This window comes from Pangasianodon hypophthalmus, chromosome 19 (assembly GCF_027358585.1).
Source record: "Pangasianodon hypophthalmus isolate fPanHyp1 chromosome 19, fPanHyp1.pri, whole genome shotgun sequence".
Classification (NCBI taxonomy): domain Eukaryota; kingdom Metazoa; phylum Chordata; class Actinopteri; order Siluriformes; family Pangasiidae; genus Pangasianodon; species Pangasianodon hypophthalmus.
Window position 1 is genome coordinate 11101760 of NC_069728.1, and position 27755 is coordinate 11129514.

At 38.5% G+C, this 27755-nt stretch overlaps 1 protein-coding gene across 1 annotated transcript in view; it reads left to right on the forward strand.

The window, feature by feature from the left end:
• The first annotated feature begins 2428 nt into the window (after positions 1–2428).
• mboat2b (membrane bound O-acyltransferase domain containing 2b) overlaps positions 2429–27755 on the forward strand; it is a 35715-nt gene continuing 10388 nt past the window's right edge. Inside the window, exons 1-5 of the mRNA XM_026923786.3 lie at positions 2429–2641; positions 18595–18740; positions 20663–20740; positions 24284–24379; positions 24555–24610. Coding sequence (XP_026779587.1) covers positions 2558–2641; positions 18595–18740; positions 20663–20740; positions 24284–24379; positions 24555–24610 — 460 coding nt within the window. The 5' untranslated portion in view covers positions 2429–2557. The remainder of the gene's footprint in view (positions 2642–18594; positions 18741–20662; positions 20741–24283; positions 24380–24554; positions 24611–27755) is intronic.

Genomic DNA, 27755 nt, shown 5'->3' on the forward strand with positions numbered 1-27755 from the left:
TTGTGGACCGGAGAGCAAACCGACGAACTCCTGCTTGACAGTTATTAATCCACTGCTTAGTGCATTGAACCGGTGTGACTTTAATGTAGCTAGTCTTCATAAGGTAGAACTGTGTTACTTTAAGGTAGCTAGCCTTCATAAGGTAGAACTGTGTTACTTTAAGGTAGCTAGCCTTCATATGGTAGAACGGTGTGACTTTAAGGTAGCTAGTCTTCATAAGGTAGAACGGTGTGACTTTAAGGTAGCTAGCCTTCATAAGGTACAACAGTGTGACTTTAAGGTAGCTAGTCTTCATATGGTAGAACAGTGTGACTTTAAGGTAGCTAGCCTTCATAAGGTACAACAGTGTGACTTTAAGGTAGCTAGTCTTCATATGGTAGAACAGTGTGACTTTAAGGTAGCTAGTCTTCTTAAAGTACAACGGTGTGACTTTAAGGTAGCTAGTCTTCATATGGTAGAACGGTGTGACTTTAAGGTAGCTAGCCTTCATATGGTAGAATGGTGTGACTTTAAGGTAGCTAGCCTTCATATGGTAGAACGGTGTGACTTTAAGGTAGCTAGCCTTCATAAGGTACAACAGTGTGACTTTAAGGTAGCTAGTCTTCATATGGTAGAACAGTGTGACTTTAAGGTAGCTAGTCTTCTTAAAGTACAACGGTGTGACTTTAAGGTAGCTAGTCTTCATAAGGTAGAATGGTGTGACTTTAAGGTAGCTAGTCTTCATATGGTAGAATGGTGTGACTTTAAGGTAGGTAGTCTTCTTAAAGTACAACGGTGTGACTTTAAGGTAGCTAGTCTTCATATGGTAGAACGGTGTGACTTTAAGGTAGCTAGTCTTCATATGGTAGAACGGTGTGACTTTAAGGTAGCTAGTCTTCATAAGGTACAACAGTGTGACTTTAAGGTAGCTAGTCTTCATATGGTAGAACGGTGTGACTTTAAGGTAGCTAGTCTTCTTAAGGTAGAACGGTGTGACTTTAAGGTAGCTAGTCTTCATATGGTAGAACGGTGTGACTTTAAGGTAGCTAGTCTTCTTAAGGTAGAACGGTGTGACTTTAAGGTAGCTAGTCTTCTTAAAGTACAACGGTGTGACTAAGGTAGCTAGTCTTCATATGGTAGAACGGTGTGACTTTAAGGTAGCTAGTCTTCTTAAAGTACAACGGTGTGACTTTAAGGTAGCTAGTCTTCATAAGGTACAACAGTGTGACTTTAAGGTAGCTAGTCTTCATATGGTAGAACGGTGTGACTTTAAGGTAGCTAGTCTTCATAAGGTACAACAGTGTGACTTTAAGGTAGCTAGTCTTCATATGGTAGAACGGTGTGACTTTAAGGTAGCTAGTCTTCTTAAGGTAGAACGGTGTGACTTTAAGGTAGCTAGTCTTCATATGGTAGAACGGTGTGACTTTAAGGTAGCTAGTCTTCTTAAGGTAGAACGGTGTGACTTTAAGGTAGCTAGTCTTCTTAAAGTACAACGGTGTGACTAAGGTAGCTAGTCTTCATATGGTAGAACGGTGTGACTTTAAGGTAGCTAGTCTTCTTAAAGTACAACGGTGTGACTTTAAGGTAGCTAGTCTTCATAAGGTACAACAGTGTGACTTTAAGGTAGCTAGTCTTCATATGGTAGAACGGTGTGACTTTAAGGTAGCTAGTCTTCTTAAGGTAGAACGGTGTGACTTTAAGGTAGCTAGTCTTCATAAGGTACTTTATGAAGTACGTGGTCTTCTGCTATTGTAGCCCATCTGTCTCAAAGTTCAATGTGTTGTGCATTCTGAGAAGCTTTTCTGCTCACTACAACTGTAGAGTGGTTATCTGAGTTACTTTCTGTCAGCTCGAACCAGTCTGGCCATTCTCCGTTGATCTCTCCCATCAACAAGGTGTTTCCGTCCACAGAACTGCCAGTCATTGGATGTTTTTTTTTTTTTTTTTTTTTTTTATTGCCCCAGAGACTGTTGTGTGTGAAAATCCCAGCAGATCAGCAATTATAGAAATACTCAAACCAGCCCTTCTGACATCAACAATCATGTCATGATCAAAATCACAGAGATCACATTTTTCCCTGTTTTGATGGCTGATGTGAACATTACCTGAAGCTGCTGGTCTGAATCTGCATGACCTTATGCATTGCACTGCTGCCACATGATTGGCTGATTAGATAACTGCATGAATGCCTAGGTGTACAGGTGTTCCTAATAAAGTGACAGGTAACTGAGTGTCACTTTTGTGCATGGATTTTTTTTTTTCTGTAAATCCTCTGTTCGGTTTAAGCTTTCGAAACCTGGATGGTATTCCACGTTTGTTTCTTTTTACTGTTCTTGGTTATTTTTGTCATAAAAGTGAACATGATTGAGTAAAGCAGCTGTTTTGTGAGAGCCATGGCAGTTGCAGTGCACTGTGTGGCCAGTAGGTGGCATTAGTGAGTCTGAACAGCAGCAGCAGCAGCAGCAGCGGTGGTGGTGATGGAGGAGGAGGAGGAGGAGGAGGGACTCCAGCTCGGAGCGGGTTTGTATGCTGTAGCCGTCCATAGCAGAAGCCCAGCAGGCTGAATCCGCTCTGAATCATGGCCACCGACACCATATCAGCTTGCACTGGATCCAACCTGCTGCAGCCGATAAGCGAGATCATCAACCTGCCGTTAGACCAGGTAACCGGCTCTTTTTGTTCAGCTGATGAAACATTCCTCCGCCGGTACAGCTATGATCCCGAAATAACACCGCGATTAACTGGAAAACATCCTGCTTTCAATCAATACAGCGCCTTTCCTTTAGGACTGTTTACGCACTGACGCTGTGTTATTTATCTAAAGACGTGTTTTCTTCTCCTTGATGAGCCTCAAAATGGACAATTTGTCCAATGTGTTCAGTTTGCATGATGCAGTGGACAGAGATATGCACAGACATTAGGCATAGAAAAGACAATCGTGCCCTGATATGCCATGTTTCACTCTAGAGGCTCCTGCAGGCTTACAGTACAGATTTAGTGCCATGCTATTCTCTCAAAATGTCAGCCTTGTTGCATTTGATCACGCATCACCATCATCATCATCATCATCATCATTTCAGGCCTAAGTTCCCCTGGAGTGAAGCCTGGCTCAATCCTTTTACAGAATAGTGCAGCTGGTATTCAGGATTTCACTAATATTTTGCCTAATATTCACTGAAAGACGACGTGAGCGCTTATTCCTTTGAATTCCCTTTAATTAGGCTGAAAAACCACTTCAGCTTATGGTCAGCTAGGGCTGTTTCGATTAGAAATGTTCACGGTATGATAACCCAGTCTAAAATATCACAGTTTCACGATATCACTGTATTAATCAACTATTTAAAAACACACAAGCTGGTGATGTTTGTGTCTAAAGTCCTAAACCTAACACGCAACCCTAAACCTAACTTTAAGGCTTAGGCCTAACCCTACACCTAGAATCTTAGCCTTAAACTTAGGCCCAACCTTAAGCCTAGAATCTTAGCCTTAAATGTAACCCTAACCTTAAGCCTAGAATCTTAGCCTTAAATGTAACCCTAACCTTAAGCCTAGAATCTTAGCCTTAAACTTAACCCCAACCTTAAGCCTAGAATCTTAGCCTTAATCTTTACCCTAACCTTAAGCCTAGAATCTTAGCCTTAAACTTAACCCTAACCTTAAGCCTAGAATCTTAGCCTTAAATGTAACCCTAACCTTAAGCCTAGAATCTTAGCCTTAAATGTAACCCTAACCTTAAGCCTAGAATCTTAGCCTTAAATGTAACCCTAACCTTAAGCCTAGAATCTTAGCCTTAAACTTAACCCTAACCTTAAGCCTAGAGTCTTAGCCTTAAACCTAACCCTAACCTTAAGCCTAGAATCTTAGCCTTAATCTTTACCCTAACCTTAAGCCTAGAGTCTTAGCCTTAAACCTAACCCCTAAACCTAACCTTATTTCTAACCATAAAATCTTGACCCTAGCCTTAAAACCTTAACCTGAGCCTAAACCTAATTTTTACTGCAACCCTAAACTAAACCCTGGGATACAAGGTTCAACACAACTGGACAGGAATATCCTGGTCTAGCCTTTCTATAAATAAAACAACAACCTAAAGCTAACAAAAAGAGCAAATGCCCTAATTGTTCTTTTCTCTTAGAAAGAGCAACTTTTCCATAACACGTCTTACATTGTCAGTATTTATCATGTTGTCATTATAACCTGAAAGAGACAGTGGCTGTGAGGAAAGATGGAGCTCAGAAATTGTGCATTTGACAGCTGACTTGTATGATCATGTTATAAACATGCGAGGAGAGGCAGCAGCGGTAGCAGTGTAGCGTACAGCCAAAGGGCTTTCAGAGCAGTCCGAGTCTCTGCACAGAGAAACTGAGTATGATTTATGATTTACATACTAACTGTAGTATGATTTAGGGAAGACCAGAGTCAGGGGGTTGTGAAAGTTTTGGAGAGATATAGCTGGACACAAAAGGGATGTGAACTACTGGAGTAAGGAACTTGATTGGGAAAAAAACCCCAACAGATAGATGGCGATAAATGGAAATGGTTTTTAATCTGTATTTTGAAAGAGTGAGGTAACTGTGTGATCATGTGAAGCCGGGACCGTAACCACACTATAGACATATGCTCCAGAATACACAGGGTCACACATTTTATGCCAATGAATATATTTAATCTGATTTAATCTAATGTTTGATTTGATATTTGTTAGGTTTGGAAAATTCTATGCAAATGACAGCAGTATATAGAAAATAAATGTGTGAGCACAGAATACACTTCTCAATGATCAGTTTACAGCTACATTTAATAGCTCAAGAAACTTTGTATTTTTTTTACTAAATGCCACAAAGCTGAGATTGAGTTGAGTTGGGCTAAGCAGGATTCTTATTATATTCATTCATCTTCAGTAAGTATTTATCCTGGACATAGTTGTAGCGGAGTTTTCCCCCGGGAACACTGTGCACAAGGCTGTATACACACTCGATGGAATGACAATCGCGTGGCACCATGTACACCACATTCACACCTAATGACAATTTAGAGTCATCAGTCCATCTATTGGCATGTTTCGGGGAGGTGGGAGGAAACCAGGGAACCCAGAGGAAAACCACACAGAAGGGGCAGAACATGCAATAATCAGCAGAGAGTAACCTGGGCTCAGCATCAAACCAGGAACCCTGGAGATGTCAACATGTCCTATTTTATTTTATTTTATTTTATTTTTAGTAGAGTATTTTCATACACTGTCTGTGACACAAGTGGATGAGTGACAAACACCTGGTATCAAGATATACAATTTTTTTATTAACTGTACAATCATCACCAATCATACACTATCATAGACTGCAGTTTTCTTTGCAATTTATAGCAATTTATAGCTGTTTCAATTCATACTACAGTTACCAAGTTTATGGTGAATACCTCAGTCATGGACAAGTGTAGATGTCTTATGAAGGCCATATGTATTTGTAATGATGCGAGAAATTATCCATTGGAGGTGTCAGTAAATTAGTTTCTGTCTTGCGGAAGAGCCATGCTGAAGTTACCAGGCAAACTGTAATGTGATCAGCAGGTCTTCATCTTACAGTCATCTCTGGCGCTCTCTCACTCTCATAGACACTGTACTCTAGTTACAGAGTTGTGTCTGGATGAGAAAGTGTCCAGTGATGCCTTTTTGATTTTTCACACTTGTTGGTGTCTAGGTCGGCCTTGCTGGGTCTCTTGGCTCTGTTTCCTCCAAACTAGTTTTAGCTTACAGCTCCCAGAGCATTTGATAACTGTCGTACACTTAGCTGATCATGAGCTTCTGAATCTTAAAGGTTGCAATCTGATTTTGTGTTTATACACACTTCCATACACCAGTTAATGCTGTGACCCAGTTATCGTTTATGAGCAAGATATAACTGGACTGAAAAAAAAATCACACCGTGATGTCTTTAAAATGTCTCTGTTAGAGAGAGTTATGAGTGTTTCATTTGAATGTTTTGTGGTGAGCAAATGTGGTTGGCCATCTGCAATGTCATTCATGCACCTCTTCCTGTGAAAGTGGGTGGTTCTTGGCCATGTTTGCTGGTGAAAAGCACCATGCTGTCTATTGAAAGCTCTATTGAAAGCCAGGACTTAAGCTTGCTGTGTGGGTGGAGGGAATTATACCCCTTAAAACCTTTCACAACTGATGCCAGTTACTTTTAGAGATCTCTTTTAGAAATTTCTGGCAAACATTTCACTTACACTCTCACCTTTATAATATATTCCAGTGAGTATGAAAATACTTCCTGTCTGAAAAGCATGATCAGACATAAGCAGTAGCAAAATTCTATGGAGTTAAACTTTTTTATGTTTTTTTGAGGCTGCTTTTAACAAAGGGATTAATGTGCTGTGTCTGTCCAAGTATCCTACAGTCTAGTCTTAGTGGAGGCAGACATAAAATATCAGGCTGCATGCTGTGTATAATGAAATTGTGTGTGTATATAATGAGTGTGTATGGAGAAAGTGTAATGTAGAGCTCAAATTCTAAGCAGGAATTGAAAATAACATTAAGATATGTATAATTGGGATATGTTCACTTTAGCGATAGATTACTGGATAGAATAAAATTTGTAGGGAGTTATGAGATTCACTAAAGATGGTATAATATATACAATATATAAATGGAGAATTGTACAGTGTATATATGGCTTAACCAAAAGGTTACTGCTTTTATATCAGCAAACACATCTAGTGTACATCTGGCAGGAACCATGACTGATAAGTAAAATAACAAAAGTGGAGCAAACTGTACAACATTTTAACACATGGCTAAAGCACATTACCGCAGCAAACATGGAACAAATTACGACTGAAGCTGTTACTTTATTGGTTGTGCTTTGTTTTGAAATCTGAGTTTCGAACTTTTTGATCATTAATGTTTTTAAAAGCAGCAGTGCGTGTATAAAACAAAATTTTACGCGTTAAGCCCTTTTTTTGAGCATCGTGCCACTTAAAAGCAGATACAAAATACACTCTCATAATGTTTTTGACCACATCTGTAGATGCAAAAGCATCATGGAAACATTGCACTATTCCAGGCGAGCTGCAAGGCCTCAGATACAAAACTAGCTTTAGATATAGATATTTAAATATATAGCAATTTATATATAAAAGTAAATTGCCAGGTAAGATAATTTATCATTCTCTGAAGCTTGTGTGACAACATATATATGTCAGATATATTCATATACTCACATACATATACATAGACTCATATACAGTGATTAAATTTAGGGTCACTAATCCATATCCAACAGTATCACAGCTTTCACAATAAATATTCACTTTCTATTATGTTCATTTTCTAAGAGAGATGATCTTAATGACCCGCTGCACAACAAGGGCATATGGCTGCACATATGGTTCTGCCTCAGGCCAGGCCACTAGGTGAACATGCTAATAAGCTGATCATTGTTTCATAATTTATTAGCATACATATGGCCCTGATTATTGCTGTGCAGGTCTGCACCCAGTTGGCTTACATGACTCTAATGAGAGGCTGACACGGTTAATTATAAACACTGAATTTATGGTTGCTGGAGGATGTGGAACCTTGTAGTTGTCTCTTGAGGTAAGGAACCAGCCTTGTGTGTCCTCTGCTAAATAGTCCAGAGAGAACATGTAGAAATCAGGACAGGAGGCACTAAAGATCAATCCTGATTCAGTGTTTGTACTCTTAAAACCAGGTTTCAGTTATTGGGTTCCTTGAAAATGTCCTACATTTAAGAACACTTCTGTTATTTGACAACAAATGAGACATGTCTGCCTGCCTAGACATGAAAACGGTGAAAAGATGCAAACTGCTTGTATATTTATCTCACCTTAGGTTTTTTTATGTCTATCATTTCTATCCTGTGCTGGTGGTCTGTTCCAGGATGACTTCCCTATCCTGTGTCTAATGCTGCATTCTACTGAACTCGGAATTGGGAAGTCAAAACTTTCTAGCTTGGTGTGTAAAAAAGTGGAGAAAAAAACATGTGTGCCTATATATGTAATGTACGCACTTCTGTACACTGATCAGCAATGAGAATGCAAACCTTTGAGCACTGACCAAGTGAGCTTTTCAAAGTAGGTGGTTCTTGACCATGGTTAGTGAAGAAAAGTACCAGACTCTCTACTGATAACTACAAGTAAGACTGGATACTATACCCTCCATCCATCCCTCCATTCTCTGTACTGCTTATACTACGCCGGGTCGCAGGGGAACCTGGAGCCTACCCTAGGGAACTTGGGGCACAAGGCGGGGGACACCCTGGACAGATGCCAACCCATTGCAGGGCACAATCACACACACATTCACACTACCATTCGTACACTACGGACAATTTGGAAATGCCAGTCAGCCTACAACTCATGTCTTTGGACTGGGGAGGAAAGCCATCGTGCCACCCTTATACTATACCAAACGCATCAAATTCATCTCGTTCCTAATAGTAACGTTTGAGTATGTAGTCAATATAGCAGAAATGCTACTATATAGTAGTAATGTTTCTTATACCTTGTACCAGGCCTGCAGCCAGAAAGCAACCAGTTGACAGTTACCACATTCACACTGAATTCACATGCATTTTTTTCTTTTTCCTCTTTTTTTTTTTTGCAAGTCTATTAACTCCCTATAGCTTTATGATTGGTCTGTCTTCAGCCTTGCAGTGGAGTCACTATGGATAAAAGCATCTCATCAAATTTATCAATGTAAATATGACTGATTTGTTTAGAAAAATAATGAATGTCCATTTACAATCACCATACTGCCCACTTGCCAGTTTCTGATTTCTTTGCTTCATGTGTGTTTCTCAATGGCGTTCTTTTCTCAGAGTAATGCATCTCCACGCTTGTTTAGCTGTCTATAGTTGGCTGACGGTTAAGTGCAGAGAGTACTGGGGATAGTACTTCTCCACAGACATTAATAATTGAGTATATTATATATTGATATGAGAAAGTACTTAGTGCTTAAGAGGTATTTAATCACAGGGTAATTATTTGGTACCTTATTTTCAGTACAGAGGTCAAGGGCAGATGTCATGCACAAGAATGGAGCTTTTAAATGAGGATATATGCATATTGGAGAGGTAGCTAGGGGTGCATTAAGGCCACTTTACATTTGTAAAAGCTGTCTTGTCCTGATGCATCCTGGACAACATTGAAGAACTGCGTAGTCACCAGTGTAACATGTTTGCAGGTTTCACACAGAGTCAAGCTGCCTTCGAGAAGCTCAGCTACACTGTTGTGTCCGATGCATGTGGCTGTTTGACTGTGGGTTGGGCTTTTGCAAATACTATGTGAATTCATTTCTGTAGGCTGCTAAAGCTTGCACTTTTATCCACGCGAAGTCTCCTCACATGCAGGCTTCTTACCAGAAAGCTCTGCTCATTACTGTATGAATGTATTTGGGGCAGGGAACCTCTTTACACATTTTGAGAATTATTCTTTATATATACAATATACTGTATGTAGGCAACAAAACAATTTTAGTATCTTGATGAAACAACTTTTTAGGAAAATGGCCTGTTTTTAATGCTACTTCATTAATACTTTATGAACATGAATGCTTTCATTACTACATTAAATACTGCATGACATTACTTTTGTATATTACATTTGCAACAGTGGTCTTGATGTTTGATTTAAAACAGTGTGCCATGTTTGGAAGGGGCATATTTTTAGATTGGCAGTGTGTTTTCAGGCATCGGATGTCATTGTTATTGGAAACGCTATTATACTGTTGCTTAGTATTGCTAAAGGAAGTCATAATAAAGCCATAGTGCGCACTAAAAGGGCTCTAGCTACAGACTGTACGAAATGTGAGCCCTTCTCTACGGATTAATGAGACGTGTCTCCAAAACCATAGGAGAGATTCATACAAAACAGCATTAAGAACGTTAAACTCTCCCAGTAATGGTTACATTATAGCCTTGTACACTGTGGTCGAGTTTATTAGCGCTGTATAAGTGTGTGTTGTACTGTATATTTGCAAGAGAAATGCCTGAACACTGACAGCAGCCACTCGCTGAGTAATAACTAAAACTGTGTCTGTAACTCACCTTTTAGTTTGTTTTTTACTTCCCCTTTGTGGTTAAGAGCTGATTGCCATTTGTGTGGTTGATGAATAATGCACCAGAATGTGCTTAGCTGAGCAATAGCTGTCACGCAGTCTATCATTGGTACTACATGTAAAGCTTTTGTCTCTTAAACTGCATACCAAATGCTGTCTGGCGGCTAAATATATACACATATTCATATGAGGTTTGATATTAGGCTAGTAGTGTTAGGGCTGTTTTTGAAGTGATGTTGATTTTGGTAAATTTGGCAACAGCGGGATTGTGAAAGCTGGGAGCTGTGAAAGCTGGTTTAGCACTGAAGGCCATGGTGTGATTGAGCAGATGATCACTCAGGTGTGTGTGTTGCTTCTGATGCCTGACAAGACACACATGCACACGCGCACACACACACGCGCGCACGCATGCACAGGATTTCATTCTGCATCCGAACAGTACAGGGTGTCCTAGCAACAAGGCTCTCCAGGATTCCCTCTGTTAGTGTTCAGAGAGGTCTTGAAATGCTTCCTTGTTGATGAGGAGCTGCAAGACAAAAATATCTGATATTTTTGATATATATTTTAAGCTGCAAAATTTGTATAGTTCTTTTTTTGGGAAATTTTAAAATCACAGTATTTTCTCTCAAAATTATTGACACCACTGAAATACCATTATTTGGTCTGTCTGTAGTTTAGTTTAGGGCTTTGTTTGCCTGGAGTTTTGCTCTCTTGATCTGCAAATGATCTGTGAAAATACTCTTTAGCAAACTTGCTGTGTTGTAGAATAACAGTAATAATAATGAGCGTTATAGTTCTACATTCAATCACCACAATGTCTCTGTCATCCAAAATCAAACAGCCCCCCCCATTTTATTGCGGTTTCTGCTTAATTACCTTGTTAACGTCAAGGGTAGTTAAAGATATTAGTGCTCACTTTAACGTTTCAGACTCAGCCCACCTGCCCCACGTCCTTTGCCCAGTAGTCAGGCAGTGCTTTGAGTCGTTCAGGCAGAAAATGTGATTTATCTGCAGCCTGACCGATCGGCACCTTCATATGCACATGCTGTATGTCTTCTCCAGTCTGAAGTGAAGAGCGGTTCTCAGGTTCCTCTTCTCCAGTGCTGGAGATGAGAATCACTAGAGCGAGGCACGACCCGGACTGTAACAAGAGGCATCGAGAGCCATGAATTACAGAGCACTGTTAGTGCAGGTGAGGGTGAGCGAACTCGTAACAGGTGTGGCGATACTCTAGCTCTTCTCGCTGAGCCGTCATGAGAAATTAATAACACATGGGCAGCTTTTCAGGACTGTACATCACAAGGACGCTGTATTTTTTTTCCTAGCCACATTTGAAAAGACAGTTTTGTTGTATTATGAGTGCATACAGTGAAATGCAAAAGTTTGTATACCCGTGGGGGAAAAATAAATCCTTTAGTGTATTCTTTCACAAGTGACAAAAAATGGTCAAATAGTGTTTGTTCAGATCTTGATAGTGGAAAAAAATTTAAAAGGTTATCAGTTTGCTTTCTAAATGCGATATAAATATCCTCTAATAACTCTAACCTACCCTTGTTTGCCTTTATAAGTGCCTCAAACCTCTAAGCAGCTTCTGGATCCTCTTGGTTGTAACATTTGATACCCTCTCCTAATCACCTGCTTTAGGAGGTGACGGTGGGAGTGATTCATTTTTCTGTTTAAGTTTGCCTTATGTTTTAGATTGTTGTCTACTTGCAGGAAACACCAACATTTAATTATTAACATCTTAGAAGTCTCTTTTTTTAAATACATTTTTAAATAGAGGTACATTTCCCTTTGTCCATTAAAAGCTATAGGGGGTGAAAACTTTTGCCCTTGACTGCATGCAAGCTACAGTCCTGTGTTTTTTTTTTTTTATTATTTATCTGGTATGAAAAGCTAAATCAATTTATTAAATTTATAACTTCAATCAGAATTACATCAGCAAGGCTTTTCTACCTACAGAACTGCGGCTCACTGGATGTTTTTTGTTTTTCACACCATGACAGTCGAGCAAGAAAATCCCAGGAGATCCGCAGTTTCTTATTATACTCAAAGCAGCCCAACAACCGTGCTATGGTCAAAGTCTTCCAGTTCCCTGATTCTTATGTCTGAAAATAACAAATATTAATATTAAATATGACAAAGGGCTTTAAAAGGTTTGTTGAAAATGTGCCGACTTCCGATAAAATGTTCAAATGAATATCTGGTATACAATAGAAATACCCGATATTCGTGTGTACGTTATAGATATATAGCAGTTAGTATGAACGTTTTATTGGAAGGAATATCTTGCTTTACAATATCTGTGAATATCTGTAAACTGATTCACTGATGGTAAGCTTGTGCAGGCACTGAGACACTTTACAAGCCAATGATGAGTCTAAGTGTCATAATGGTAATACTGGAATTGCTTTAATATATTGAAGTGAGTTATATTTTGGTCCTTATCTCTGACTCGTGTGGTGTTTGTCCTTCCTGAGTGATACACATGGCAAGTTGTCATGCAACAGGTCTGCTTGGGAATGTTTTTTTTAATCTCACTTCCGCCCACTTCTGAAGTAATTCTCACAAGTCCTGTTCGCTTAGTGCAAAAACTTGGACCAATCCCGCTCACTCCCACAGCTATTGTTTTTGTTTGCCCCACCCATGATATTTTTTCTCAAATGTAGTTGTTTCTGTTTCCCAAAATACAGACAAATCTAAACTTATTAAAAATAATTTAAACTGCTTGTTCCCATCTACATGAAAGAAAAAACTGCAAGCTTGACCGACTTTTTTGTTGGATCCGACAGAATCCTGGTCCAAATGCACAACTCTGCGTTAGACCTCCTGTCTGCCTTTCCAGGTCTGATTTAACGCAGGCAGATTATCAATATGGTGGTTTGCCCCTGAACTCCTGAACTCAACACTTTATTTAATGGATTCATTTCATCCCTTTGACCACAGACTACTTAGTTTTCCTGACAGCTCTCCTTTGACCTTTATAGCGTGTGTGCCAGGATGGTGCTTCCTTTTTTTTTTTTTTTTTTTTCCCTTTTTTTTTTTATAAATACAACCGAGAGCAGGCAATTGTTCTATAAAACGAGCATCCCTAGTTGTTTTGTTCTCAGCCTCCTGAAGATCAGCGTAATACTCCAGCTCACACCGACCGCTGAGAGAGATGTACAGAGCCTGTTATTACAGCATTTATGCTTTTGAGGTTATGTACTGTACATGTGAATACTAGGAGTTCATACATTGACTGACCACTTTATTAGGAATACCTGCTGTACACAATTATCTAATCAACCAATCACGTGGCAGCAGTGTAATGCATAAAATCATGCAGATACAGGCCAAGAGCTTCAGATAATGTTCATCAAAGATCATAATGTGATCTTAGTGACTCAGTGACTAACTCTAGATAGCTATTTCATGTTCTTGTTGATGAGTTGCCTATAATGGACATGTTTAGCTAGCTAATGTTCAGCTTACAAAAGGTAATATGACATTATCTGGCTGGGCAGCACCTTGGCTTTCAGTGTTGCGACGTCCTCGATGCTGTAATCATAAACATTACGTCTTGAACATGCCAACAAACAGCAAAGTTGTAAGCATCAGGCGACCTGTATGCCTTCCTAGGTTACACCCTATGTAGTGAGCATATATACAGTGAGGGCTTGAATAAGAAAAAATATTTCCACATAAATATGAGTTAAAGGTGGCAGGTTTTTACGTCAGTGTCGGGTAGCGTAAAGAAATGTGAAACCTAACGGCAAGAAAAGAAAACGTATGCTGTATCTAAATAAATTAAAGTGAATCTTGAACAATGATGTGTATAATAACATTATGATGCTGCCTCCTTTGCTTAAAACAGCAACAGAATTTTAACCTTCTGTGGTTTATGTGACATGAATGCATAATGTAGCACTACTGCAGATGCTATAGACATTAATATTTGAATGCATTTGAATACTACAATTTTTTTTAAAGAACTTACAATAAAAAAAGCAAAGATTTTGACATTCCCATATTGTACTATATCATCTATTCTTTACTATTTGTCCTCTGTGCTAGTGTCTCTGTACTGTAGTCTTCTTAGAAGGGTGGTATGTGTTGAATGGAAAGGAGAAGATCTCCCAGTACACTCGATATGCAGCAGTAATTAGTCTCTAACTTGGGTCTCCTGGAGGTAAACGTCCCAGTGTGTTTATCCCCCAGGGTTTCCTCTCTGGGATTTTCAATTTTCAATTAAAAACCGCATTGCTGCTTATATATACAGTGCATTTTTGCCATTTTCATCTGCTATTAATTATTTATTGCCCAACAAATGCATGTACCCTGCTTTGTATTTGATGTTTATGAAGTTGTATTAATCTATGACAAGTTTTGTTTGACTGGTCATTATAATTTTATGTTGACTCCAATTTCATGCAGCTTTTTGTTAATTTTTTTCAGCATGTTGTTGGATCAGCATGTTATCACACCTGATAATCCCTTAAGGCTTAAGTGTGAATGCACACAGTAAAGTAGATGTTGCTAGATGTTGAGTTTTTATGCATTATGTTTTTATGCAGCTGCACATTCACAGTGTTGTAAAACCTGCTGTAAAGAACGACCTGTTGTTAAGAATCAGCTCCAGCTGTTTTTAACCAAATTCTTAAGGACATCCAGAATGTGTGTGTTGCTTTGGTAATCCTTATCTTAATTAAACTATGCTTTAGAGGTGTTTTTTCCAGTTAAAAAAAAAAAGATTAAAGTCAAATCCTGAAAGAATAGAGAGCTAAAATCTAACAAATATGGAGGAAACATGGTGTGCAAACATGAAACATGAAATTTCTATAGCACTAGCTATAGCTCTCTATTACAAGGCAGAGTGCAAATTTCAGAAAATTAACACAATAACACCCCCCAAAAAGATTTTCTACAATATGCAGTCTAATAAATCCATCATTTGCATTCATAGATAGGTCATAAAGATGAGAGAATTAAAAAAAGAAAGAAAGAAAAGACATTTGGTTAATGCTTTAATGGATCCAGTAGTGTACAGTGCTAAACATTAAATGCTTTTAGCATAATGAATGCTGCACACTGTGATATTTTCTCTATAGTCCATTATGTCTGCCCTGGATTCAATTCATACATTCTTGTTTAAACATGTCTCAGATGCACAGATTTAACAGCAGTGGAATGAAAAATATGCCACTACAATCTGAATGCAAAATTTACAAATCATCGTTTTTATGCCCTTAGATATATTTGTAGTTTTTACAGTTGAGATTGAAATTGTATTCCACTGTGTGAATTTGTGCACAAGGTTTTAAATTGAATTTTATTTTTAAAAAATATAGAAAATAAAAAAGAAATTTTGGTCACACAATGCATTTCAAAGACAGTACTTCAAATTCAGATTCAAACTTTCAGAATACTGTATCCGGCAATTGAGTACAGATTTGGAGACACCTGAGCGGTGTAATGGAAAAAGAGTTTGCTCTTTCGAATCCCAACAATGCCACAGCCATCCACAGCCGTGCTCTCAGTGCAACACTAAACACTTGTGCGCATTTATGAGCTTGTGTATGTGGAAGAGAGCAGATAGCTCTTTCCTCTGAGTGTGTTACTCTGCCCTGTCATGCAGTGTGAGCAGCAGTTTGCTAGCCTTCACCCTCTCTGGTTGGTAGCTGTCGTGTGATAGGGGAGAGTTAGCTAGTGGCTGGGAATTGACACTTTGAACGCCAAATTGGTGTTGAAAATGGAATAGAATGGAGGAAAAAAAAAAGAAATACAGATTTGATTGCCACTATTTCAGCCAAGCAGTGTATTATAGTCTAAAATGACAGTTGTGTATACAGTATATAGCTAGTCACTAGCATTTAGCTAAAATTATTACAAATGTTACATTAGCTTAAACAGCAAACATTGAGATATGTTTTTTTTTTCTGATCTTAAATAAAAGATTCCCACTTCTCCTTTTTTCTCTTTCTCCCAATTTCCCTTTTTTTGGTCATGGGGGAACCTGGAGCCTGTCCCTGGGGAATCAGGGCACAAGGCAGGAGACACCTTGGATGGGGCGCCAACCCATCGCAGGGCACAATCACGCACACACACTATGGATAATTTAGAGATGCCAATCAATCTACAAACTGGAGTACCCAGAGGAAACCTCCGAGGCATGGGGAGAGCATGCACACAGGGCAGAGGTCGGAATCGAACCACCAACCCTGGAGGTTTGAGGCAACAGTGTATAGCCACTCTGCCCCCCCGACTGCATGTTTAATTGTAAATTAGCTTCAGTGCTAATGAAAATGTCAGCGTTTTAATATTCTTAGCTGCTGAGATTAAAACGGGTGTCTAACTGGTGGTCTTCCAAATATTTTAAAAAGAGAGAGTCCAGTGCTACAACAAATGTGGATGGAAGGGTTAAAATGTTACTTAAAGAGCTAAACAGCTAAGTCAGTCAGACTTTAAAAAACTCTCTCTTTCTCTCTCTCTCTCTTGTTTTATTCCTCCTCTCTTTGCTAGGCAACTTAGGAGGCTGTACATCATGCTGCCAAGAATCTCCCATAATCCCCTTGGCCTGGTCTGTGGGCCCAGCTGGGCTCTGTGACAGATGTATTGGGTGTCGCAGAACAAGCGGTGGCTTTGTTGTGGGTTTGTGAAGTGCAGCTTTACAGGAGCAGATTGTAGACAAGCAGCTGAACAGATAGTGGAGGTCTTCCTTCTATTGTAATGATTTTTATGTCAATATGACAGGCGTTTTTATAAACACAACACTTTTTCTTTGCGTACTTTCACAATAAGTTGGAGTCTGAGTCTGTGGTGATTTTTTTTTTTAAACCAGGTGCATAAAGTCAGTCTTCCTGCCTCTCTTGGCCACTACATCTTTTATCTTTATATTTATATAAGTGAAATCGTTTCGATTTATTTAGTTTTTCGAATTTTCCATTTCTTATTTTTCTACAATTTTTGCTGTATTGAATCTGACTGTGCAATTAAATAATTTCTAGTAGTACAATCAAAAGCTGATTTCTGATTTAAATTCAATACAAAATAATCCTTGGTTTCTCCATCCATAAACAATCCCATATAATATATAAAATATCCCACATTTCATGCTGTTTTATTGCACCTAACCAAAAGTTTGGTCAGTTATACCATCATTTAATTGGCACAACATTAGTGTTGTTTGTTTTAAGACTTTGGGGTTTGCCTGTTTGAGATTTGGATGCTGCAGTTATATATTTTTATATATATATTTATATATTTTTCCGATTATCACTGCATTGTAAAGTTGTTCAGTCCAGCCTCATGTTGATCATGCATTATATTAAGGAGTGGCATTGTGTTTTAGGAAATAATAGAAGGATAGACAGAAACTGTGTAGCATCATGATCTGGGCTAAAGAAAGTATCCTCTAGTCTCAAGCACTATGCTGCAGGACCAGGATTTAAGAACAGGACAGGAAGGCAGTGTGCTTTATCTGGGGCACAGGGCATTCTGGGTACTGGAATATTAAAGGAATCATGCTGCTCCTGTCAGATATTGTGCTGTTGGAAAGTGCTGAATCACTCCTCTCAGAAACATTTTTTCATGTTTTTGGATATGGAATTGCAATCCTACTTCCTCTGAGACTAATATCCCATACAATAACAACCACATAGCTGTTGAGTTGGTGCTTGTTTTGTGGCAGAATGAACAGATTTTAAAACAGCGGGCCTCAATATTACATAATCTGTTCTTTGCTTCATGCCCTGTTTAGACTTTGTTTCTCTGGAATGCAATAAAAGCTGATAATGAAGGGTTGATAAAGTAGATTATCAGCAATAAGAGAAATGTTGTAATTATAAGAAATGTCTGTGCACTTTTCAGTAATGCAAAAAATGTGAAGCATGGTGGAGGGAGCATCAGGGTATCACTCTGCCACCTGAAGCTCAATAAAAGACAATGACCCAAAGTACACATAATCAACAGAATGCTTTAAAAGCAAAGAAGATAAGAGTGGCTAAGACAGAGTCCAGACCTTAACTGAACTGAAATGCTGTCATATGTACCGATGAGAATAAAGCAATTCTGTAGCTAGGTATGGTTTAAAGTCTCTCCTCACTGATATGTAAGTCTGATGAGCATCAGGTTGTTGTCGCTAAAGGAAGTTCTACCAGTTATTAAATCCAAGGATTCACGTACTTTTTTTTCCATCCTGGACTGTGAATGATTATATCTGTATAATAAAGGAATACAGTTGTTTGCATTATTGTGTATTATGTACAGTTGTTTGCATTATTAGTTTAGATGAATAATTATTTGGGAAATCCAATTTATTCAGTTAATGACAATGCGTTCATAAATGAGGTTTTTTTGCAGCTTTATTTTCCTCAGTATTTTTCATCCCTTACTTCAGAATAAAACAAAAATGCACTTGCTCACATAATGGACAGTGAGGGGGAAAATGAATGCGCTAAATCTGTTAAATCTGGGCTCAGTCTGTATGTAGGAAATGCATCCTGAAACACACCATGTTGTTTTGTGCAGGTGAAGTGATGTAGGGCCCTTCTCTGTTTCAGGTGAATTTCGTGGCATGTCAGCTGTGTGCGCTCCTCTCTGCCTTCTGTTTCCGGCTCTACCTGCACCCCAGTAAGACGAGTCCGTTTGTAAGGCACGTGGTGGCAACGCTGCTCGGCTTGTACTTCGCCCTCTTCTGCTTCGGCTGGTGAGCCCATGGGGATGTGGGGATTTCTCTTGTCTATTTCTATTCTCTGTGAAAGCAATACAGCTCAACATAATTTGAAGAGTAACTGTGCTTGATCGGTATATGCAAAAATTGCATTTGGAGAATATCTGATTCAAAATGCCCAAATAATAACTAATTTATTGGCTATATAGTTGCTCTATAGTTCCTCATACTTGATCAAAACACCTACAAATACAGTGATTATTTAAATAATCATGATCTAGATATGATTTATAATGTCTGCATGCGTTACGTAGACGTGAGAGCTAGAGTTGCGGCTGGAAAGCTAGTGTCAAAGTTTGCAAAAGTGGCTTAAAACATGCTAAACTAGCCCTGTGATTGACTGGCATCTCATCCAGGGCGTATTCCTGCCTCACACCCAGTGTTTCCAGGATAGGCTCTGGATCCACCATAGTCCTGAACCTGCATAAAGCAGTTCCTGAGGATGAATGAGTGAATTAGACATATTTGGATTAGTGTTTTGTGATTTGTGAATCCCTCTATTGCTTTTCTCTAATGAAATTATACAAATATGAATTAGTTTTAATGGCACATAGCATGAGTCATCACTGCCCTCCTCTTCACTTCTGGATTAATGTGTAGAGCTGTAGATCACGTTTACTGATGGCTGTGGAATGGCTGTGGAATGGCTGTGGCTAGAAGTGCTTCTGCAAAAGCCAAGTGTTATTTGCAGAGCAAAGGAAAACTGTGCATGTAGCATTCAATAAATATGGAGCAGGACAGTTTCAAGGTTGGCGCATCAGTGAAGACATTTGTCTTGTTAACACATTAGATTTAATAGCATAAACCAGTCAATAGCTAATAAGGAATGAGTGAATTCTCAGATGTGTAGCAGTCTGTAATTGATGGTGACATGTTTACAGGCACTCATTAAATTGTCACACAGTTTTCAAGATGTTTATATCTACATATATTTGCGTATATCTTTCTGTGGTTAAGCGTGTTTAATATGGAAGCCCATTTCTGCCAGAAAGAAAAGAACACAAATTACATAAAATTGACTTCTTATATCAAAATTTGACATATAATGATAGATCTATTCATGTAGTGAAAATAATGTGTCCTTTTAGTGGAATAACTGAATTAACTAGCTTTTCACATAGGTAATTTGCATGTTAGTTTGATAGCTAACATAGAAAATAAGTCAAAATATTGAGAAAAATTAGTCAAAATTTGGAGTTAAGTTGCTGCTACCGAAAATAAAGAAAAAATATATAATGATATATAATGGTATTGTTTAAGATGTCTCGACAAGCAGTACATACCCACCTTCTGATGTATAGCAGCACTGAGACACATTTATTCTCCAGTCAGTATTGATTGACATGTTGAATACTGACAGGGCTAAATGAAGCTGAAGTAGTGAAGGACTTTAGCAAGGTCACTTTGCCTGGTTTCTTGTTTATTCAGAGGTAGAAGGATAGAAAGAGAGAGGGAGAAGGGTGGATGAATGGATGGATGGAAGGGGAGACAGGAAGAGCTGGAGAAAAGGCCTCCAACAAGGGACTGAACTGTTGACAGGATGTATGGCTTGCATTGAAAACAGCACATTTCAATCTACATGTGTGTATTTGTAAAAAGCCATTGTTGAACCATGCCACAATATTAAATTGAGGGGGGAGGAGGGGAGACAGCGAGAGAGACAGCGAGAGAGACAGCGAGAGAGACAGCGAGAGAGACAGCCGGAGAGACAGCCGGAGAGACAGCCGGAGAGACAGCCAGAGAGACAGCCAGAGAGACAGCCAGAGAGACAGCCAGAGAGACAGCCAGAGAGACAGACTGCTAGTAAAGTGCCAGGTGTTTGTGTGCATCTGTGTTTATATTTTTACATCTGTCTGTGTGTGATATACTGTAGCTTCTTTTTTTTCTTTTTGCGGCAGGTATGCCCTCCATTTCCTGGTGCAGAGTGGCATCACCTACGGCATCATGATCTTGGCAGGAGTCGAACACATGCACAAGTGAGTCAGTGAGTTTATCTGAACCTTGCAGAATCACAGCTGAGACACTGCAAAACCTCCTGGTTTCTGGTTTCCCAGTCTTCTTTATATGTTTTACCTGAAGTCTGTCAAACAAAGAAGTTAAAAAAACAAGCTTTTATCTCTGGTGGATCTAAATAATGCTTCATACGTACACGAAGTGGGGCTATATAACACCTGCCTGTCTGTCAGTTGGTCTGTTGTTCTGTGAGTCACAGTATGTGCAGACTGATCAAAGTGTGATAATGATCGCTGCAGTGGTTTTTTTAAGAGAGATCTGAGATAGTGTTGAATATGAGCATGTGACTGGCTAGTCTTATTGTCTAATTTGTCTAATCTTGCAAACAGAGGCCTTGTAACATGTCTACTGTGAAAAGGTAATCCAAAAATGTTTTCAAATTATATTTTCATACAACCTGGATTTCTTGGTGAGGCTAAGGGTGCATTATCACCAAAAGAAAAAGGCCTAGCTCTTCGCCACTTAGCACAATTTTGTCATGTGATTTTTTTTTTTCTATGTATATTCAGAACCAGAAAGGTTCATCTCTCTTTAGAAAGATAGGACCGAGGAATTTCTGATAATTGTTGCACTTATGTTAGATGTTTTATTGAAAATAGCATATAAAAACTATTTTTTAGTGCATTTTTTGACAGTGCTTGGTATTTTCATGATCAATCAATTAATAATGATATTTTAACAAACCTTTTTTGTGAAGGGCTTTCTTTTACAGTGAAAGACACATTTTAATTAATCATTCAAAGACTAGATTTTTGTTTTTATTACATATGCATATTTTTAAATAGGTTGACGCCTGATTTGCAAAAATAAATATAAATTAACTTCCAAAACAAAAAAAATCCCAGTGTAATATCAGCAAAAATCTGGCAAAGACAGTGTGTCTTGCCTTAAAGTTTTCAGCAGCGATGCTGACACAGGCGACATTCATTTTTTTAATTATAATAAACCAAATAAACCAATTACCCAATGTTCATACCACCCATGAGTAAAATTAAGTCCATAAAGAACAATATAGACATTAATTACCATGTTTCTGTAGTGAAGCTGAAGTAGTCTGTCAGTAATTTTTCTTCAGGTCAGAGGAGTTTTCTGGCTTCTCTGTAATATAAGCTACTTTTTTTTTTTTTTTTTTTAAATCTTATGAAGTGAAAGGAAGAGAAAATGAGAGAGGATGGTGGAGGATTGACTGTTTATAGCTGCTGTAATGTAATTGATAACAGGAACTGAGTTGTTTCGCAGGCAGTTCTTTCCACAACAGTTAATGTAACTATAAATGGTTAAAAGTATTTTCACTCATTAATAATTGCAGTTGTTGGCAAATTGTCGTGAGATAAGAGGAACACAACACTTTGGGATGTGCTGTTATTGGAAAATAATCAACTTCGGGGTAGTAACAGCCATGCTTCACATCGGGCCACATAACACCACCCCGTTGTTGATTATTTTCCTGTAACAGCATGCCCCAGTTGTGTTTTAGTTCTTATTTATGGCTAATTACTTTTCAATTTCATGGTTTCTTGATGTTAATTAATGCAGTTACATAAAGTTAGTTAAGGGAACCTTAGTGTAAAGTGTTCCCATATGATGATGATATGATATACACAGAATGGATAAATGGGGATTTTTTTTTGTCTTTTCAGGCATTCTATGAAAAAAAAAGATATTAGAAAATTTTCTAAATTATTATTAGAATCATATGTGATCATATGTAATGTGCTGTTGTTTGGCACTATGATTAATCAATATTCAGAACAGGTGAGGCATCCAAGGTCACAAACATTTTCACGCACTGGAACTATTGAATGGAAAATGCTGACCACACACAAACACACACACACACACACACACACACACACACACACCTACTTTTTTTTTCATACCTTCCTACCTATTATGTTCGGTGTTCTCAGCTGCAGTCCTGTGGGACCTGTGCCGCATTCGTCACCGGCAGCGTTTTAGCTTCCACGTGAGCAGAAAATAAGCTGTGAGGAAGTAGGAGTGAATTTCTCTATAAGAGAAATGTTTTACCTCTACCTAAACTGTGAGAGTGATTGAATATAACATAACAAAATCAGCATAATGTATGTGTAGAGATGAACATTGTAACACTGAAACTGAGTGAAGGATTTGTAGGAATTGCTGCTTCACTAAACCATACAATATTTGCAGTATTATGTAATAGATACCTAAGGAAACACTGTACTTGGTGTTTGAGCTGCTGCTCAGTTTGGGTAATTCCATATTGAGCTTTAAACAGCCCAAAATGTATTTTTGGTATAATGTACAGGAAGGTGTGAGGAGGTTGTATGAAGCTGCTCTCTGTTCTGAAGGAACACTGGTGTCTGTTGGCAGCACCACAGTGTCAGTCAGTGCACTTTCAAAAATAGGCAACCTGCAGCCACACACTGTCGTCCCACTGAGATTCAGTGATAATGAAACACCTATACAGGACTAACAGTAAGTGCACTGAGCTCTGTGGGTGTGTTTCAGGATGGGTTTAGATTTCAAAGGTGTGTAGAGAAGAGATTATGTAATTTATCTTTATTGAAAACAATGACCTGTCAACACACACACACACACATACACCAGTTACTGTATTACAGCAGGGGCCAGTGTTCCTTGTTTAACTACTTGGTGATTTTACATTAATTCACACCCTGCATTAATCCGTGATAAATTCTTCATCCGTTTTGATGATAATGATGTTAAACCGCTTGTAAAAGTGGAGCAGCACTGATGTAGAGGCAGACACATGTATAACATTGCAGAGTACTGCAAAACACTGTCATGAAAAGCAGTACTAATTGATAAATATGCACTATGAATTAATATCATATGAGACTTTTAGTGTTTCATCTTTGCTTTATAGCAGTATAGAAAGTAATTAATGTCTTTTAAAGGAATACTGCTGTTTTTTTTTTCTTCATGATTTTGTCCTCGTCCCAAAAGCAAGTATAAAAGAGATGTGTATTCGGGTTGCCAGGTGTGCAGTTTTCCTGCAGAATTGGAATATATATTTTTTTCATTCATTCACATAGATATTCTTTATTTATGAGATCTGTATAATAATGTGAGATTGTGAGGTTTAGAACTTCGGTGAAAACATAACAAATTATATGCTTTAATACTGTTTATCTGTTGGGCTGCTTTTGTCACTCGGCTCTAACATATCACAACACACAGTGTACATCAGTTTCACATCTAACATAGGAACTTAATAAGTCAGTGACACTTATATGCAAAAATTTTCTTCTTTTATGTAAATATTACATTATTTATTCTGTGGTTATTCTGTACACAGCAACTTCTTTTTTTATTAGGGTTAAACCAATTGAGGATTTAATGGCATATCAGCTGTACTAATGTCCTTGTTTACTTGTTCTGACATGAGAATCTTTATTAAATATAGTATATATTTATAGTAGGTGGTTCCAGGCTCGGTTTCCATCTTGAGCTACAGCTTTAGTAAATTGAACATTAATGTTAGATGCATTCCTTTGTTTCAGATACTGTTTGGTGTTTGCCCTTGCGTATCTTAGCTTCTGTCAGATCACACGAGTGTATGTCTTCGACTACGGCATGTACTCCGCTGACTTCACAGGGTAAGTATTGTGTGTGTGAGAATATATAAGAGATTGTTTTAACTGTTGCTTGCTTTTTAAGACAAAGTGTTTTTTTTTTTTTCTTTTGTTGTTAATATGTTCCACAAACGTGTATCCATATTAACTAATCAGTTTTTTTTCTTCATGCTTCCTTCCTGTTTTGCTCTGGTTCCAGGCCGATGATGGTCATCACACAGAAGATCACCAGTATGGCCTTTGAGATTCATGACGGTGAGCTTCATATCAGTTCAAATGTCAAAAGAAGCCTGTATGTATTCATTCATATCATGTGACTGAATTGCCACGTCCCTTTTATTTCTGTTTATATTCTTTTCCAGATTCATTTTTTAGATTTTTTTCATTCACTTCTTTAGAATGTATTGCTAATATAGTTTCATTCATTCTCTTCACTTGCATGCATATTCACTTCAGCAGACACAGCAAAAAAAATGTAGGTGCTGTGCTTTATTTGAAAAATGCAGGTGTTCACTGAGCATCCGCTGCCAAAAGCCTGGTGAAGCTAATTAAAGCACAGGGAGATGAATGATGGAGGAGGGCTGAAATTACCGCAGCAGGACCTTCTGTCCTCTTCTCTCCTGCACAGAATGAGCAATGACCTGCGTCACGTTGGTCCCATACTATACATCTTTATCTGACTTGTATTAATAATTTACAGTGACTTCCATCCTTCACATTCCTTCCTGCCTCTGTTAGACTAGCTGTGGTGTGCAACTTAAAGAAACAAAAAAAACAATTTTAGAGCCCTCTGCTGAATGAAAGGAGAATTCGATTTAAAATTGCTTAAAATTGTCAGCATTTGGCAGATGTCTTTATCCAGAGCGACTTAAAAAGGTGCTTTGTCTCCACGAAAAACATCCGCATGCTAGTACAAATAGGTCAGGGTCAAAGAGCATGATCAAGCTGAATCCCTGTTAGAGAGGACTCACCAAACCACCACTTTGTTAAACTCTGTGTATGGTAAGTGAGTTGATTTTTAAGGAACAGGGGAAGAGATGAACATCTCTGTCCTGACTAATTTCCAGGTTTCAAACCAGAACACATTTATTAAACGAAAATGACAAACTGCACCTTTGTGTGTTATTTGGTACACATCAAATACTTATGTTTCTGGGCAGGAACACGCTCAGAAATCATAATGTATTTTAAATAGTCAACTTTACACATCTACAGTTATTTTATTTAAGCTCCAGCAAGCAAATGTGTGGTTTTTTTTTAGCACACCCAATTAATATAATCAGGGTCTTCTAATTAGTGTGACAGTCTGTTAAATTAGATATTGCTGCAGCTAAATTCTGGAAGGCAGCCAGTCATGTTTTTCTTCTGCAAATATGATACTTTGACATCTTTACTTGAAGAAAACGTAACCATATTTTGCCAAGACAACGTGGGAATGGTTTTATATAGGCTGCTTTCGAACCTTGCCTCGGCATCTGCTTGTAAAGATCTTGTTGTATGTTGTGATACTTTGGCCAGTTTAACAAACGCAGTGCTAAAAACGGTCAGTCTGATTAAAGATGTCTAAAACTTTGCTAGCTAAGTTTTTGACACGGTACACGTCAGACTAATCAGTGATTATTTCACCTCTGATGCGAGCACGTACAGAGATCAGTAGAGTTAAGAGATAACGATGAGGCTCGGGTTAAAATGGAGCGAGTGAACTTTACCTCAAGTGATGAAACAGAGACTGATGTGGATGATGCTGATAATCGGAGTAATAGCTTTAATCATTTCCCGCTGTAAAGTTAGCACTTTTGTTTTTCTAGTACATTACTGTAGGTTATAAATGTAGAGATTGGTGGGGAGTCTTTCAGTGGAACAGGAGTATAATCTGTAAATGCTGTTTTCTGTCTTTTAAATGTCAGTTTTGTTAAAATGCTACGTCTGGTTGAGATACATGCAAAAGAAACAGATGTTTCAATTCAGGAAAGCATGTAGTTTCCAGAACTATCTACATAGTAGTAAATTTGACCATGTGAATGGTTCTCCAAGGCTGCCACACATTTATGAAAATAATGATGTGAGCATAAACAGTTCCAAAACTAGCAGCTTCTTTCGAAGTGCTTCTAACTGCAGAATTATAACAATTTACTTCCTCTCTGTCTTTTATCTTGAGCCAGACATTAGCTGTAATGTGAGCTGATTAGATAGGTAATCTTATCAACAACGTAATGGCAGCAATAACACAAGGATTTTGTTCGAACCTCTTCCTCTGGGCCATCTCCCCTCTTCATGCAGTGAAACAATCTGTCGAGGTTCACCTGAAGCTACGGCATAAACTAGGAGGGAGTGAATTTACAGCTTGCTGCCTCCATCTCTAATTACTTTCATTCGTCAGCCTCTGTGCTGGGTGTTTAAAGAAAAGCCTATTCTTACTGCCTGTTTCACTGAACTCTAATCTCACTGAGGTTAACAAGAGACTTTCTATAAACTTCAAAAGAGATGTCTACAACATCAGGCTTTGGATTTACAAGGGTTTTTATCGTTTATGACTTATTATCCTTTATTACCTATAATCTTACCCTTTCATTTTCTATTCCCATTAATGTGGGATTACTTCTTTCTCTTCTAATGTGTTAAACCTTTGTTACTTATGGCTCAACAAATTATGCAGTTTCCACTGCTGAGAGACTGTACCAAACCTTAGTACCTGTGCTGAATCTGATTGTCCTTCTTGTCCAGGTACACTATATGGCCAACAATACTCATATGTGCTTTTTGAACATCCCATTCCAGATTTAGTCCCCCACTGCTGTTATAATAACCTCCACTCTTCTGGGAAGGCTTGCCACTAGATTTTAGAGCATGGCTGTGAGTATTTGCCCATTCAGCTGCAAGGGTATTAGTGAGGTCCGGCACTGATGTCGGGCGAGGAGGCCTGGCACGTAGACAGTGTTCCAGTTCATCCCAAAGGTGTTCAGTGGGGTTGAGGTCCGGGCTCTGTGCAGGCCACTCCAGTTGTTTGACACCAACTTTGGCAAATCTTGGCTTCATGGACTTCATGCTGGAACATATTTATATCCGATGAAGGGAAGTTGTAATGCTACAAAGTACAAATATATTCTTTACAATTGTGTGCCTCCAATGATGTGGCAACAGTTTGGGGGAAGAACCACATACAAGTGCGATGATCAAGTGTCAACATACTTTTGGCCGTATAGTGTATATGCACAATTCTTTTTGTGTTTTGGTGTGTTTCAACATTGTCTGGAAAAGTTTGCACCTAAAAGTCTCTCTGATTTTAATGATATTTTACTGGCACTCTTCGTTTTGTTTGGGTCAAGTGCCACCATTAACTCTTGTGTGTGTCTCTCTAAAAGTTACACTGCATGAGGCAAGAAAATTTCACAGCAGTACA